General features: G+C 46.1%; 1 protein-coding gene across 1 annotated transcript; it reads left to right on the plus strand.

Annotated features, from left to right (window-relative positions):
- The first annotated feature begins 559 nt into the window (after nt 1-559).
- Nucleotides 560-14,292, plus strand: HEATR6 (HEAT repeat containing 6). Its single transcript, XM_010085888.1, has 19 exons — nt 560-664; nt 1,081-1,221; nt 2,175-2,290; nt 2,519-2,633; nt 2,896-2,997; nt 3,412-3,549; nt 4,687-4,979; nt 5,374-5,551; nt 5,861-6,067; nt 6,524-6,623; nt 6,870-7,228; nt 7,758-7,880; nt 8,452-8,538; nt 9,530-9,664; nt 10,833-10,955; nt 11,790-11,914; nt 12,687-12,783; nt 13,064-13,268; nt 13,742-14,292. The coding sequence occupies exons 2-19, from the start codon at nt 1,084-1,086 to the stop codon at nt 14,290-14,292; spliced, it is 3,192 nt and encodes a 1,063-aa protein (XP_010084190.1). The 5' UTR covers nt 560-664; nt 1,081-1,083.
- The last annotated feature ends 3,013 nt before the right edge of the window (nt 14,293-17,305 follow it).

The following is a 17,305-nucleotide window of genomic DNA, read 5'->3' on the forward strand; positions in this document are numbered from 1 at the left end:
GTCTGGTGTTCAAACAATTAAAATTTTCAAGTCTGAAGCGAAGCCCTTGGCAGCTGGATGCTGTCATTGTGCAGTGTCCCTGCTGCTTTATCGGGGACGCATCAGCCTGCGTTGCTGCACTCTAAACGGTGCTGACTGACCGATTTTTCTTCATTTTATTTCCACAGGAGGCTTTGCCTTTTGGAATTAATTAGTTTTTTTGGACAATGCTCCTTTCTGCCTCCCCCACCCCACTCCTTGATCTAACTTTGTATTTTTCTTTTGCCGGTATTATTGGCCTTGATTTTGCTCCCGTGTTCCAGTGGTATTGTTTGAGCAGCACTCCGGCAATTTGAATCCATGTTAGCACATCCCTGCACTGGGATGAAGGTCTCTGGATAACCACGGGGAAGCTCGATAGCTGGAGTTCCATTTGCTGGGTTACATTTTCCGTGTGTGTTGATGTTAGCGGTATCCACACACAGATCTGGTTCTGTGATCAAAGTTGTCGCTGATGTTGTGGTTTCCACCCCAGCTTTGTTGCCTCTAAATAATAAGCTGAGGCTTTCTTTTCCAGGATGTTTGTGCTCTGCTTGTCCAAGCCTGTCAGCTGGTTCACCTTGATCAGGAACATCTTGTCAGCAAAGTTTGTCAGCTTATCCATCACTTACTGAACAGATTTCAGGTATGGAAAGTTTGGCCTTGTCCCTCCTTGCCCTGTGGGCTGGCTCCCTGGTCCCCCCCGCGAGCCAGGGAAGCCTTCTGTGTTTTTACGGGGCTGTGGAGCTGACCTTCATGCAGTTTCTTGGATTTTCCCTGTATTGCTTGTTTATTCTGAGATGCTGATCTGCGCCTCTAGCATGGCTGAGGGGCTCCTCATGTAAAACCAGCTCTCAGTCAGAAGTGATACACCATCGGAAATACTCTTGGTTATAGGACACTTGTGTTATTTATCCATTTCTTAAGTGCGGGCTGGTCCTGTGGCTGTGTGCAGTGTTAACAGCCAGCTCACCTGAGTCTGTCACCAATCTGTTCGGGTGTATTGACCCCAGCAGTGCATGACAATGTTTTCCTGACCACTGCCCTTTTCTGTTGGGACAGGTGATGGTTGATGAACAGAGCTTGAGTTTTCTTCTCTCCTACTGCATCTCTGCACTTAAGCAGTGCAGCTCTTGGACACATGTTGAAATTCTGCAAGCCTTAGCAGCGCTTGTTTACAACAATGGACCGAAGTGTCAGAAGGTGAGTTTACAACCTAAGACAGAGTAACCACAACAATATTTACATCCTTTTGTTATTTCAAATTTATTTTTTAAAAAGTATCATGTTCTCAAATTGCCACACCTTTTGTGTTAAGAATAATCCCATTTAAATAGTGACTGATATTTGTAGAAGAGTTGAATTTCAGGTGTGATAGGTGCGTATACTAATACTCAATAGATAATGAGATTCTTCCCATGACAGATACGTCTGTACCTGCGGGCTCCAGCTGCAGCCACCACCTCTTACCTGGCCTGAGCCTATTAAAGAGGGGCACCAGGCTTAGTCTGCAGACTAACCACCCTGGTGTGCCTGTGTGCCAGGCAGGAAGAACACAGGCAGCTTCAAATTGCACATTACTCACCAGGCTCCATTGAGGATCCTGAAATTTATCCTGTAACCGGATCGGGTCTTTAGAGCGCGGTGGGCTCAAAGCCATTTCAAAGTGGAGACTATCAGGCATCAGTCCTGAGGTTTGTACAGGGCTCCGTGTTGCTGCAGTGTGACTGATAGCATTTGGTGTGCTGAATTCCCCTGCTGTCACCAGCTCTTGGCAGCTTGCAGAGCAGTTCTGCTGTTGGGCTGAAGCACGGGGTGGTGATCGCAGCAGTTTTGGAGCTGCCAGCTTGCGGGGGTTTGCAGCCTATGTAACGGCAGCAGTGTGGTACAGCAGTTGTTACTAACTGAGCTTTACGTCTGGGAAGAAAGCATAAATTGGGACTCAGTCTGAACTATACTCACACTTGATTTTTATTTAATACAAAATAAGAGAACTTTGGAAATTAGTATTTCCTTGTCATTTTTTATAAACATAATCTGTCTATGGAATCTGAAATGGCAGCTGACATCTTAGATATGTTTAGCTACCAAACAGAAGAACCAGGAGGCTGAGGGAAGAGCACTGACCCCTAACGACTTTTGGTGGTTTGTTTTAGCATCTCCCAGATTTGCTGGGCAAGACTGGGCTCCTGGTGCAGTTCAGTGATTCTGCTCAGCCAGACGTGGAACTCAGGAGGGCGGCAGTACGCAGCATGGCAAACCTGTGTCTCGGGTGCGTACAAGGCTTTTCAGTGGGGGAGTGGCTGCTGTAGAAGATGTGCATCTGACAGCATGGACAGCTGCTCTGCTCTGGTTTGTGCTGGAAACAGCAAGTTCAGGACCAATAAGGTGTATATGCATGAATTTGAAATTTAGTGCTCCAAGATATTGTCATCTGTGGATAAAACTGTGAACTGTAAAACTGTAAAAAACCATCTGTCTCCTCCTGCTTTAATTGTAGTGTGCCTGGGCAGCCCTACCTGGATGACTCCTACAGAAGTGTCTGTTTTCAAACTTTTCTAAGTGTTCTGCAGTCTTCCAAAACCTCTGATGTAGATGACATCACTTTTTGCATGGTGAGTCTCATTGTCTAGAATACTCTAATTAGGAGATTGTGCTGCTGGAATATTGGAATTTGGAATAGATTAAATTTGGAATATTGACAACTGAGATCTTGCTTAAGTAGTGTGAATTTTTATTTTTTTTTAATTAGACATAAGTAACTGTCCCACTACTTATGTTGAGCAAAACTGTAATTGCCTTGAAGGCCACTTGAAAGATGTGAACCTTCAGTGTTTGGGAAAGGAAAAGCAAGTGATTCTGTATCTTGGTTTTCAGTTACTGCAAAATGCACTGAAAGGTATCCAGTCGCTTCTCAATGGTGGGAAGATGAAACTCATACAAACTGACCAGATTGGGTCTCTTCTTGCAGTGTTAAAGGTAAATGCTTAAAGTCACCTCGAGAAAGAGGCAGACACTGGCAGGTGCACGTTCCAGATGCTTGTTATGTGGGAAACAGTAGAAGATGAGAAAGAGGGAGCAGAGAAGCCTGAGCGTGGGGGTAAATGTAGTGTGAGATATAAAGAATAAGACACTGGGTTTCTCTCACAGCATTTTAACTGCACTTCCCACAAAAGAATGTGAGAGAAAGATGGGAGGCTCATTTTTTTGGACCCACTTAAAATCCTTCTAGATACAGTTGAATTTCAGATGTTGCATAGCACGGGGAGAGGCAGGACCTGGGGGAAGGCTCACAAGCCCAACCGAAAATTGCTGAACCCCTGGGTAAACGCACAGTGAATCTTTGTGCATCAGAAAGGGAAAGTGTGCTAATGTTTTTGTTTACTGTTCTAGAAATGTATGTTTCATGGGCTGCCAGGACTGAGCATAGAAATGCCCACAGCCTTGTACCCGGCTCCGTTACCTCAGTACGATAAAAGGTCGCCTGTCAAACAGGAACAATCGGAACCAGCCGCCGTTAAGCAGACAGGGGTAAGCTGAAATTGCACCGATTCTACTGCATGCTCCTTGTGTGCGTGTTTGTTGCAGTTGTGTGTTGCCTGACGTGATGTTGGTGGCTAACAGGCTCTTTGTGTTCTGAGCGTGTGAGACATTTCACATTCGCTGCTCTAAAGGTATTGATTGTAAATCTCTGCACAGTGTAACATCGCTTTGTAAATTCAGATGACGAGAACAAACAGCTCTGCAGAGATGGCTTTTCCTGAGCTGAGCTGTGTGCATCAGTTATTCATCTATAGCCAGGAATTCTTGGCCTGCAGACACGGGATTGGTGCCTGCAGACTAGCCAAAGCTTTTTATTTTATAAGTTACGTTTTCTCTCCTAACACTTGCGCAATGGTTTGACTCTTTCTTAGGGAAGTCAAGTTCATTTAGAGACTGATTTTTTTTTTTTTTTTTCTCCCCCCTCCTTTATCTGTTCTCTTAACCCTTCTACAAGTTATTTTTTAACCCTGTAAACATTCTGGATTACCGATTATCTGAAAGACATTAAATAAAGTTGTATAGTCATGTTCCTTTTTAGATGTTAAATACCTCCTGTAAATCTAAAAGAACTACAGAACTGTTTACTGTTCCTCTTCTTTAATCATTTTTTGTATGAAATATGATTTTTAACTCAAAGATCTGTTGGAAGTCTTTTGCTTTACTGAGGCCAAAGCTTAATTTTTGAGGCTATTCAGATATATACTGCTTACTTACACTAAGGTGTGACTATACTCATGTTGCTACTAATAACCAGAGTTTGCAGACTCTCAGATATTAAAGAAGCGATTGTTTCTGCATGTACAGTATTGCACATACATATAGTTGCACTTATGTGCAGTATTGTTGCATCAGAAGATGCTAAGTAGCTGTGGTAATTCTTCGTTCAACTAAATCTTGTCTAAAAACTCATTTAGAAACTTGTATAATTTAGTATTGATGTACTATACCAAGGGTGTGACCTTTTATATTAAACTCTGCTTTAATTCTGGATTAGCAATTAGATTTGTTTTCAGATGAGACCTTTTTCCCTTAGTAAAAGATTTACAACTATAAAATGCTTGCACATCTTTCTAGATTCTATTTCAAAAGATTAAAAAAAAAAATCTATTTTTCATCTTAAAACAGAACCGAAGAAAAAAATCCAAAGGGAAACAAAAGAAGGGAGAGTCTGGGGAAGAAGGGAGAGAAGATTTGGGTGATGCAGGAAGTGGATCAGTCCTGGGAGCAGACATGCTGAAATTGCGCTTGGGGGATGTGCAGGACAGTCTTGGTTCAGATCCTCGGACTCGTGCATCAGATGTTCCATCCGTGCCTGCTGGAAAGGATCACGTGTCTTCACCTTATACTAGCTGGAAAAGAATCAGCAGCAGTGAGTCAGAATATTCTGATGCTGAAGGTGGAATACAGAGCAAGACGAGGTGATTGTTGATCATGTAAACGTAACGCGTGGTAGCAGGGCGTGCTGTTCATAAGTTTAAGCTCATGTGTCACGTTAAAGCATACCTTTTGTTCCCGTAGATCTGGCACAAGTTTTACATGTGTGCGGACTCTCTTGCACTTCCTCAGGATCCTAGTGCTTTGTTCTTAGTCAGAGCTGTTGAGGAAATCACTTTTCCTTCTGATTCATGTGGTGATACAGGAAAATCGGAAGGCAGTAGTTCATATTCATTTGAAAGTAAATTTGTTTTTTCTCTTCCTGTTCTTAGTCTAAAAAATTTGTTCTCACAGCTAGCCACTAATGTAAGTGAAAGAGGTTAAATCCATTATTTTTCACTGCTGGTATTTCATTAATCTTTTTTTGTTATTTTTAAGATCTTATCAAGCCAATGTTCGTCAGGGGGCTCTAGCCTGTTTCCTCTCCGCTATAAAATCAATAGAAAAAAGAGTTCTGTATGGCTACTGGTCAGCGTTTGTTCCTGACGCACCTGGTATTGGCAGCCCCCAGTCCGTGTCCTTGATGACCATTGCTTTGAAGGACCCGTCTCCAAAGGTGAGGCAGTTGCGAGTACAGAAAGTATTGTATTTTTCCTGTGTTAATCTTAAGAGTTGCCTTCTCCGGCCTTCGGGAAGGACTTTGGCTACTGTATCTGTGGTGCTTGGTCGCTGTAACACAAGAAATAAGAGGCTGTGTTGGTTAAGGAGACAACGGATTGGTTGTATACTGCTTAAAGTTACAAGAAAAGATAGTTGGAGCTGAATTTTTTCTTGCTGGAGAAACAGCCTTGCATAAATGTTAAAATTCTCCATCAACTCGAAGGAGGTGTTAAAAGTGGGTAACAGCACTGTTGTCTCATTTCAGACCCGTGCCTGTGCTCTTCAAGTCCTTTCAGCCATCCTGGAAGGCTCTAAGCAGTTTCTGTCTGTTGCTGAAGATGCTAATGATCACAAGAGAGCTTTTACTCCCTTCTCTGCAACTATTGCTTCCAGCATCCGGGAGCTGCACCGCTGCCTGCTGCTAGCCCTGGTGGCAGAATCCTCCTCTCAAACACTAACACAAATCATCAAGGTAACTGTACTGTGAATGTTTCAAATGCTGCCCAGGAGCTGGTGTTGGTCTCTAGGTTAACTCTTGAAGAAAGTTTGCACAGAAATTATTGTGGCTGTTGAGGACTAAGGTGGCGGGGGGAAATAGATGTCAGCTCACAAGGCTTCATTGACTGAGTCTTCCCACAGAGTCCAGTCCAAATCGGAAAATTCCAGTCCAAATTGGCAAAAAAAAAAAAGCTTTCCATGGGCTATTGCAATTCATTCATCTTTATGCCAGGTTGCAGTAGTTAAATACTTGTTCTGAGGAGCCAAGTTTGTAACCAGTTTTCAAACAGCAGGTAATTGGGGCATTTGTTTTCAGGTGCCCTCAGATAATTAGCTGTCTGAGGGACCTAAATTGCAAATGTAAAAACAAATCTGTTGGAGGCCAGGCTGACGTTATAACCACCACTCCATGTATGTTCTTGTGTTTCAGTGCCTTGCAAATTTGGTTTCAAACGCACCGTACAGCCGGTTAAAACCTGGGTTGCTGACAAGAGTGTGGAACCAGATAAAGCCATACATTTGTCATAAAGGTTTGCATTCTGTTTGGCTCGAGTCTCTTTGTGCATGTTATATCTTAATTCAGCACTGGTTATTACAAAATAGTTGTGGGTTTCCCCCTATCGCCCTGTGCTTCATAATTACATAAGCATAGGTGTTGCTATGGAATTATATGTTATCATCTGACTTGTCTGAAAGCTGCTGAAGAAGGATGCTGGCGTGTCGGTGAGATGCTAATGGACTGGCTTGTTCTTCCCCCGCCCTATTCTTTCTTGCAGATGTTAATGTTCGAGTTTCTAGTCTCACGCTATTAGGGGCTATAGTATCTGTCCAGGCACCTTTGCCAGAGGTGCAGTTACTTTTGCAACAGCCCAGTTCTTCAGGGCTAAGTGCTAGTGGTAGCACAACCCCTCACCGTTTTAATTCTTCTGAGCAGTGGAGAAAAGCCCCCTCCTCAGAAGGGGACCCTCCAGGTAATCCAGCAGGATGTACATCCTCAGAGCCATGCTGGCTTCTCCGTCTCTGCGTTTCCATCATCGTTCTGCCCCGAGAGGATTCCTGTTCTGACAGCGATGCTACTTTTCCATCATTTTCCAGCATTTATGAACCGTGTCCCCTTCGACTGGAATCTTTGCAGGTGGGGATGAACAGCCAGCTCGTCAAATGAACAACTTGGTGCGATATCAAATTATCTCATGTCAGCCAAGCCTCAGTCAAGGTTGCCTTTGCTCCTAGCTCTTTCAGTGAGATTTAGGCTAAAAATTTTGTAATATGCATCCCAAGGAGCCTCACTCTTTGTCTGGAACAATGAGTATTTGTTAAATCCGGCTTCACAGAGCCCGGCAGCAGTATTGCAGGACATACAGAACATGTTGCTCTTACAGGTGCTCTTGCTTAGTTTTTTAGCTGCAGGAGACTAACAATAAATAATTCATTGTGTTGCTACCTGATAGTGCTTTTGTGGCCCTTTTTTGAACAAGATAATGGAATAGGGAGGTTTTAAATTAGCTCTGGTATTGTGCTGCGAGGTGTGTCTGTTACATCAGAATTTGGTGTATGAACTCGGTGTTGATTAGCCCATTAATAGCCTCTCTGTGTGTGTTTGGGGTATTTTGGTTTACCAGAAGGAAGAAACACTGACTGGAATTTCTTTTGTTTGTGTTTAGGTGTTGGCTCTTCTGGTGAAAGGTTATTTCTCTATGGCTCAGAGCTATTTCCTGGAACTTGGAGAAGTGGCTTGCAGATGCATGGAAGAAATGGATCCATCCATTCAGCTTCATGGAGCCAAAGTAAGAGCATGAGAAAACATCAGCATTGTTTAACCAAGCCAATTTTATCTATTTGTGCTTTGCAAATACAGATGAGTAGTGATGAATATTCAGAACATCTGTGTGTGCGACGCAGCACACTGCAAAGAGCTGGGCCTGCTGTAGCTCTTTGGGAAATGCAGTACCCTGACACTGGGAAATGCACCTTCTGCTTCCCATCTTGAATTCTTAGCAGAATTTTGTTGCTCTGATGAGTCACCAGGGAGCTTGGGGAATACAAGGACTATAGCACTAGCCCTTCCCTAATTTAGCATCAGCTGGTGCAGGAGCTGTAATCTGTTACCCAAAGGAAAGCTCAGAGAGATTTCCTCTTTGTGTGTCAATTTGTTACTCTGCTCTAGCTGGAGACTTTATGCAAGAAAGGCTTTTCCTCTCATTTCTTCACTAGCGGAGACAGAGTGCAAAACAATATCAAATCTTTTGGTTTTGTTCCCTGGGTAAGTAGGTGTAGTCCTAGAGAAAGGTTGCCATAGTTCCATGGTGCTTGAGTCATCCCCGCTAAAGACCTGCTTGGTTTGTTGTTTCCCTGCAGCTTCTGGAGGAGCTGGGCACAGGTGTGCTGCAGCAGTACAAACCCGATTCAGACGTCGCCCCTGATCAGAGAGTACCTGTCAGCGTGGTAAGTGTGTGGGCTGCCTCCAAGATTCCACTGCACTGAGCTTCCTTTCTTGAACTCCCTGCAATGTTACTGGCACAGATACGGATTAATCAATTGCAGGAAAGCAGAAAGGGACTCAATACCCTGCGGCTTTGTAGGTGCTGATATGTACAATTTTTGTAGACTTCCTGTGTTACTTTGGCATTTGCTTTTGTCTGTATGCTGGTGTAGGTGTGTTGGGTTTTTCTTTTTTCTTTTACATGATGTTAATGCTGCCTCTCTGCCTTTCCTCATCCCCCCTCTTCATGCCCGCTGAGAGAACAGATTGATTTTGCACATGTCATTACTGCTGCAGAAAACCTAGACAAACACTTGTAGAGTTTTGGTGAATTTCCATTGTTACAAGAGCCAGCCTACATGTTCTGGCTGCTCACAAGTGCAGAGGGAGTGGCCAGAACCATAATGTATGTGATTTCAGAAAAATAATTGTTTCAGGCTGTTTGTTGGATAAGTTTGCAGGAACTGAGGAGCTGGCATTCCAATAGTAACGTAGACCTGTTTAAGTCTTGCTTCTGTGAACAGAAAAATCTCTTCATGGTAAGCTTTGAGCTGGTCACCAGTGACCCTACAAGCCAGGAAACACGTTCAGCAGCACTGAGTTCTGTTACTTGATATAAATGTAAATTGTCAGGGAAATGAAAATACCCGGCTGTGTGGATTCAAGAGTGGAATCGTAATTCTACCTAATGCAATCTAATCTGAGTGTCTGGCTTTGAGAAGGAAGCAAACAGAACTCGGTGAATGCATACTTGATGGAGTACTAAAATGTCTTTAAAATGTCTCTGACTGCTAAGAATTTTAGGCTTCCAAACAGTTGTAATCACTGTCCTGTGTGATTATGCTACCTGCTGTGAGAATGTCTTAAAGATGATCATAGAAGAAGACAGTCTGTTCTAGAACTTAGGTTTAATTGCTGAGTTTAAGTAGGTAAACCTGGCTGCTTCCTCTGTAGGTTGTAACTTTCTGGACTCTGATGTTGAACGGCCCCTTACCTGGCATTCTGCAGAACTCTCCACACGCAACTCTTCAGACAAGCGCCTGTGATGCCCTCTCCTCTATCTTGCCAGAAGCTTTCAGCTGTCTGCAGGTATGAGAGCACTCCTTCAAGCGTGTTTTTTTTACCTATTGAGGCTTTGTTCTTGTCTAGCAGATGACAGTAGTGGAAGGTCTTTTAACAGTTACAAGGAGAGAGTAGAGGAATCTTCCAGAATTTTTTTTTTTTTACATTCTGAACAAGTTGTGACTACTGAAGACTGGAAAAGGCAATGTTGGGAGTAATTAGTCTGTCAGAACAATTGAACTGTGGGTCATAGAAGCTGTTTGGCGCTGCCATGAGTACTCAGCCTCAGCGATGATGCACGGGAGATGGAGGGCAAGAATTTCATGGCACGAAGGAGGGGTGAAGGGTTGTTATTTTGCTGGTTGAGTGTTTGAAGGGACAGCTGAGCTAACAGCCACGGACTGACATTCACCAGTTTACATACATGGTTTCTTTTTCTTTTGGCTGGCTTTTAAAACACTAAATGGTGGTGATTGCTCTGGCAGAAGCAAACAAATGTGTTGGCCTTGCTCTCCTTTTGCAACATGAAATACGCTTTTAAACATGAAAGCCTTGGCAGGGTGTCACCGCTGCATTGTGCAGCTCCTTCTGTGTCACTGTGCCCTTCTCGATGGGGAGTGCTCTGCCAGAGCTCATTTGCCCAAGAATTGCCAGTCCAGCAGTATCTCTGGAATTCTCCGGTTTCTCCAAGTACAGCATGTACTTTAGCACCCTGTACTTTGATCCCATACACTCTTGTCCCTCTGGCCGTGTGGGGTCAAGTCAGTGCCCACTCTGACCCTTTGCTCTGATGAAACAAAAATCTTTGTCATGGGTTGGTAAACTGACAATCTGCCCAGGATGAACTTAATCTGCCTGGCTGTTCTTGTTAATGAGGCGGAAAGAGTCAAGTAAGATGGGAAAAAGCAACTGATCCAGCCTGTTTTACCTCTGAGGGCCATGCCTTCTGCGTTTGGATGGTAGTTAATATTTGGGTTTCCTTTGTGGTTGTATCCAACAGCAACAGGATCGCATTTGCTGGAAGCATTCCTCTTTCCTCTGTGGCATCCCGAAATGCGTCAGTTTACTTTAAAGACAAGACTATGGTTCTGTAGATTCCACCTATTAGGGTCTTTCAAGGTGTTTGTCATTTGTCTCTCTGTGGGACAGAGATCTCTCGGTTTCTCTTGATTGCTATGTCTGTTTATCTTTGCAGAACGAGCAGCAGATACTGTGCGTCACTCTGCTGCTTGGCCTGAACCACAGCGAGAACCCGCTGGTAAAAGCTGCTGCCGCACGTGCGCTTGGAGTCTACATCCTCTTCTCTTGCCTTCGTCAGGTCAGAACTGCCCTGATTTTCTTCTGAGCCATTTTATAATGGGTTTGATGAACCATAAGATGTGGCACATGAGTTTTTTTTGAATGAATCAGCCTGCCTTATTGCTTCTGGTCTGTAGCGTGTCTGTAGCTTTGCTTTACTGTCTCCAGACCTGCTCTTGCCTTCTGTGTGGTGAGCAGAACCAGGGCAGCTTTAAGGGAGATGAAGAGCTTATTTAGAGAAAAATGTTGATTTGTTTCCACAAAAAAAATATAAAATCTTAGTTTGGCTGAGCTGGAAGACTGTAGTTTTTGCAATGTGGCCTGAAATGGATGATTGTAATAAAAAATGTATGCAGTAGCCGACATTGAGATTTGAGTCCAAAATATTTAGAAAGAAAATCCTTTACTATAGGCAAGGGAGTGCAAACTAAATGTGATGTACCATAGAAGAGAAAATGAGACAGGCAGCTCAATGGAGAGTTTGGAGAAGCAATTACTTTATTAGGAGTGGGATTTGATAAGATTGGCAGGCCAAGTAATTGTGTTAAAATCCAAAGTAACGAAAGCACCAGTGAAATCAAATAAGATGTTGAAACCTTTGAGCAAGAGCTACCCAAGAGAGTGGTGAGCTTGGTCAGCATGCAGCTTTGACTGCTAATTAAAGATTAAACAAAGCTGTGCAGAGAGCACCATAAACATGTTAAAAGTTGTCGCCTAAAAAAGAAGAGTATTAATAGAGCTGGTCCCTGTGCGGGTATCGTTGTCCCGAGAAAGGCCAGAATGTGTATGTCACTAAGGAAACCACCCGAGTTTTTAAAACTTTCTAACTTTGAGGCAGTTGTTACGTTTACAGGATGTGATGTTTGTGGCAGACACAGCAAACGCTATTCTGAATTCCCTCCATGACAAGTCTCCGAACGTCCGTGCCAAAGCAGCCTGGTCCCTGGGCAATCTGACAGACACGCTGATCATCAACATGTGCGTAAGCGCGCCCTGGCCCGCAGAGCTCCCCTCTCTGCCCGCATCCCCGTAGGGTCACACAGAGGCTATTGGTCTACTTAGTATCAAAAAAGCCAAAATTTGTGCCCTGGCCCACGGAGCTCCCCTCTCTGCCCGCATCCCTGTAGGGTCACACAGAGGCTATTGATCTACTTAGTATCAAAAAAGCCAAAATTTGGCTTGGATGCTTCTTTTTTACCGCTCTGTGTGTCTCCCAGCGTGTGACCCTGCGTTACAAGTCTCCCATATCCAGCTGGGGTTGAGCTCTACTAAACTGCTTGGCTTTAGGTCTTTCTAATCATTAGTTCTGGAGTACATTCCAAGTTTACTTTTCAGTTTTTTATTTCTTGTACGTTGCTTTGTGTAATTGCATGTTCCCTGGTTACTTTCCTTTCAACATAACACACCAGGAAGATTAATAAATATTTAACACTTACTGAAGGAAGTCTAACCTACCGTTACATCTTTAACAGGAGAAACAGTTATCATATATTCCTGCTAAAGAATTGCCTCTGAGCAATTCATTGCCCTCTGTTCTTTATTACAGACTTAATGCCTTGCTAACCGGCTTTCTTGCATTGATAGCTTAGTTTTAAATTAATAAACATAGTGGTCACATGCAGTAAGGTCTGTCTTACATATTAGCCTTCTGAAGAGTGAGGGTTGTTGGGACGGCTTTACAAAGGGTTGTGTCGCATCTTTGGGGATGGGTCGTCTGAACCGGCCTTTCACAGTGTCATTCTTCTGCCAGGGAGACGATGGGCCAGAGCTTCCAAGAGGAATTTTCTGATCTCCTCCTGTTGAAAATGTTACGCTCTGCGACTGAAGCGTCCAAGGACAGAGACAAGGTATGGCTGAGGGGAAGGAGGGTGGAGTTATCATAGTGGAGTTAACTCTTGCATTTTTATTAAAAAAAAAGGTGGGGGGGAAAAAGAAGGAAAAAAGGCACCAGTTACTTAGGGGTGTTTTGTCCCAGCGGATGGGGAGCTGCAGCTTGGTGGCCGCTCTTGAGGACTGCTGTTTGGAGGTTTCCCGTGTTGTTTGACCTGCGGGGCGTTTGGTTGTGCTTTTCCACAGTGTGTTTTTTCAGGATGACCACTTGCAGAGAATGATCTTTTTGTGTTCCAGGTGAAGAGTAATGCGGTCCGGGCCCTTGGGAACGTGCTGCATTTCCTTCAGCCATATCACGTAGCAAACCCCAGGTTCCGGGAAGCCATCGAGGAGTCTCTCCAGGCCCTTATTTCTACTGTTCAGAGCGAGGCCACAATGAAAGTGCGCTGGAATGCCTGTTACGCGCTGGGGAATGTATTTAAGAACCCTGCCTTGCCGCTCGGTGAGTGATGTGTCCCGCTGGCTTTGGATTTGCAGAGCAGGTTGGGGCTTTGATGAGAAGGTCTACGTTACAGATGTGCTGGGGAAAAGGGGAGAAAGCAAACTGAGCTGAATCTTGCTGCCGTAGCTTCCCCAGAGCTCTTGCCAGTGGAATAGGCTGAGATCCTGGGAATGCTGGTGCAGGCATAGCTGTGCTGTGGTCAGTTGGATCTGTCGTGTGTCGTGCTAGAAGAGAGTGTGAGGATGGGATTATAGCTGTGAAGAGATGCAGAATGTCACTTTTCCTCTTACGAATTTCAGAAGGTTAACTGGTTTTTAACTAATTTTTCATTTCATAACCCCTGATTCTCTCATTTGGGTGAGAATAAATACAATAAATGTAAGCTCATTAAGTATTTAGGACATATATTTACAGTTTTGTGTATTTTGACTGATTGAAAAAGGGTTTTCTGGTTTGCTTGGGTTTTTTTGTAGGAGAGGCTCCTTGGACCACGCAAGCATATAGTGCACTTTCCTCAGTAGTGAAGTCCTGCAAGAATTTTAAAGTCCGAATCAAATCAGCCATGGCCCTCTCCATCCCTAGCAAGAGGGAGTGCTACGGCTCCACCGAGCAGTTCTGCCAAATCTGGAGCGCCTTGGTGGTGGCCTTGCAGAAGAGTGAAGACACCGAGGACTTTCTGGAGTTCAAGTACAGTGCCAGCCTGAGGACGCAGATCTGCCAGGCTCTGCTTCACTTGCTGAGTCTGGCAAAGAGCACAGACCTGCCGGTCATTTGGAAAACCATGAAAGAACACGGGGATGCCATCAGAGCCTACGTCTTGCAGTATCTGAAAGCTGGGGTTGAAGAAAACGAAGCAGGAACGCACACGGACTTGTGTGAGAGGGAGAAGATATTAAAAGGAGCTATCGAACATCTCGGTGGGGTAGAGAAACAGCTGGGGGGCAAGGCTCGGGTAAGGGTGTCTGGTTATCTAGAAGACGTCTTGACAAACCACGCCAATGCTGCTGAATTAACGGAGGCTTAGAAAGAAATACCTGTTTCGGTGACCAAAGACTTACACTTCTGTCTGGGCAGAGAGGAAACGAGCTGCTTTCATTGACACAGGGCATCCACAAGAAAAGTTTCCTGTTGCTGGTATTAATTTATTTCAAACTTAACATCATTCATGATGCCTGGTGGAAAAGATGTGTAGAACTGCATAGGAAAAAAAAAATGTGTTTAGTGAAAAAAGTTGACAACTTAAGTTGTCCTCCCTTGGTTTTGTTTGTACACTCAACTGTTACAGGGTTCCCCCTTGTAAAACAAATGCCTTTTCCTTCTCTCTGTGTTTTATAAAAACAGCCTGTTCTCTGAGCTTATCTGAAAGCATTTTGTTACTATTGCTGCTGTATTCAAAATCATGTTTGTAAAGGAGGGATCTGGAAGAATTTTGTTTTTCTGACCACCGCAAATGTTGTCACTCATGTGTTCCTGCAATAAACCCAAATATGCCAATATTTGAATAATGGCTCAGAGCAAACACGCTCTGCCTTTATCTGTCGACGTTCCTGGTGTCCTACACCTGGCCTCTGCCTCCCTGCTCCCTTCACTCTTCCAAAAACTTGGAATTCCTCGTTTCCAGGTGGATGGTACTGTGCTGCGTAAGCTAGAAAATTCAGCGTAGGTTTTTGGGGCTTGGTTGCCTTTCTGCGGGAGGTGTAGTGATGCTCTGAGCTGCGTCTGGGTTTGTTTCTGAAGCTCTGTCCCTTTCCCCTTCCTTCACGAGGCCGTTGCTCACTCTGCTGTGTCCTTGCTGTGCCGAGAGCCGGGGAGGACTGAGCTCTCTGATGTTGCTGGGGACGAATCCCGGCCGCCAGGAATGAGCCGGGCTGTGGGGCCCTGGGAGAGTGAAGTGCTGCTCTCCTAACCTCAGGGTGGGTGTTTGAACAGAGCTCAGGGCAAGCCCTGCCTGTCATTAAAGCTCTTTGTGATACAAAATGGGTCTTTCCATCCTTGCAAGCTGTGAGTTTCCGAAACCCCTTCAGCCTCACCGAGTCTTCTTCCCTGGATGCAGGGGCCCGGTTCCTGCCAAGAGCAATGTCTCCCGCTGTAGCAACCTGCAGCAGGAGCAGCTCTGCCAGCACCTGGCTTGGCCCAGGGCCGGGAAAGGCTGGGCAGCTGCCTGGGACGGAGGCTGAGGAAGAGCGCAGCAGAGCTGAGCATCGCTGCTGGGACGCATCCTGGCTCTGGAGCACCCCTGGCTCTGCTACAAATCACAAATTTGCACTTGGGCCGATACTTACTCCTTTTCTTTCTCTTTGGCAGCTGCAGTGGCACCTGTACCCACCTTCTGAGTCTCCACCATCTGCACCAAGCCTGTGTTTTGCAGCTGGATCCTGCCTCTGGGTGAAATCTGTCCCAGTACCATTGAAATCCCAACTGTGCCTGGATTTCTTCTCTTTGGAGCTGCCTCCACCCTGCACCAGCTGAAATACCGGCGGTGAGGTGGCTGTGGGACCCGGTACCCGGTGCGTGGTTGGGCACCAGCCCCAGGCATCTGCTCCAGCCGCCCACGTCTGCTGTCAGGGTGTTCTGAACGGAGAAATCTCTGATCCTGTGCACCCCAAGAAGCGGATGGGAGCTGCTGGGCTTATCAATAGCACGCAACCACCCTCTTTGGTTTCAATAAAAACTTGTGTGAAGCCTCACCCAGCTCCTGAAACGGACTTTTGTGCTCTGAGTAGCACCGAGGGAGGCAAAGCGAGAGCTCAAGTGCCTGAGTAAACCGGAATTAATTGTCTTTGCTGAGCGTGGAAAAGCCTGGTGTGTTCACGGGGGGGGTGGAGAGGCAGGAGCTGGTGGAACTCCATCAGCATCTTCCGAAAATGATCCAAACTCATCATCACCCCTGCCTCCCGTGGGGGCTCAGCCTCGGAGCAGCCGGTGGCTGCATCCCCCTTGCCAGCTCCTGGGCAGTGCTGGGGGGACACATGGTGCAGGAGGGTGGAGGGGGCAGGTACGGCCATTCAGGGCTGATTTCTGTGGGCAACAATTAAAAGGCGGCTGGGTGGGGGCCTGGGTCCGTCATGGGGGTCAGCTGTGCCTGGCCCCTGCCCGGGGGTATTGCTGCTGGACCTGTGGTGATGTGCGGGTCAGTGATGGTTTTACGTCTTTTTAGTGTCGGATGCTGATTTTTGGTGCCTGGCAGGGCAGCGTGGGATGTGTGTGCTCTGTGCTGCTTGCTGCCAGTGAGAGCCGTGGGGCTGGATACAGCCGCTGTCCTCGGCCGGGGACCGGTGAAGCACGAGGTGCTCGGGGCCAGCAAAAGGCAGCACCTTCCCCACCCCGGCCAAGGTTTTATTGTGCTGCCTCTTTATTGTGGTGTTTACAAGCCAGGCGCTTTTATAGGTTTTCCTATGAATGGTTTCAAGGAGAAGGTAATTACCTTATCACATGCAGCGTGATTTATAGCCAAGGTGGCAAGGGACATTCAAGCTCCGCATCGGCTCTGTTTGAAAGACAATCTGCCCCTTCTTCCGCGTGGGGTCACTGGGGGGGTGAAGACAAAAGGGTTTTAGTGCCCGGTCCCAGCACCGGGACATCTCCTGCGGCTGAGCCCTGGGGGAAGCATTTCCCTGGCGGTGCCGATGGGGCTACTGCACCCCCGTGGGCTCCCCGTGGCGGGGGTGGGTTCTCCCCGTGCCACCCAGCAAGGAGCAACCCGGGGAGTTCAAAGCTCAGGCTGCAGCTCGGGTTATGAAGCCGTTTTCCTATGGAACTGTGTTCCCTGGCTCAACGAACACGCAGCGCGCTGCCCGAGAGCCCGCGTGGGCACGGCAGCGATGTGCCTCATGCTGGGACCAGCGGGTGTGTGCGGGATGTCCTGGTGAACTGGAGTGCTTGGTTTGCATAGAGTCACAGAAGGGTTTGGGCTGGAGGGGACCTTAAAGCCCATCCAGTGCCACCCCAGCTATGGACAGGGACACCTCCCACTAGCCCCGGTTGCTCAAAGCCTCATCCAGCCTGGCCTTGAACCCCTCCAGGGAGGGGGCATCAAA

Source organism: Pterocles gutturalis, unplaced genomic scaffold, assembly GCF_000699245.1.
Source record: "Pterocles gutturalis isolate BGI_N339 unplaced genomic scaffold, ASM69924v1 scaffold31865, whole genome shotgun sequence".
Taxonomy (NCBI): Eukaryota; Metazoa; Chordata; class Aves; order Pterocliformes; family Pteroclidae; genus Pterocles; species Pterocles gutturalis.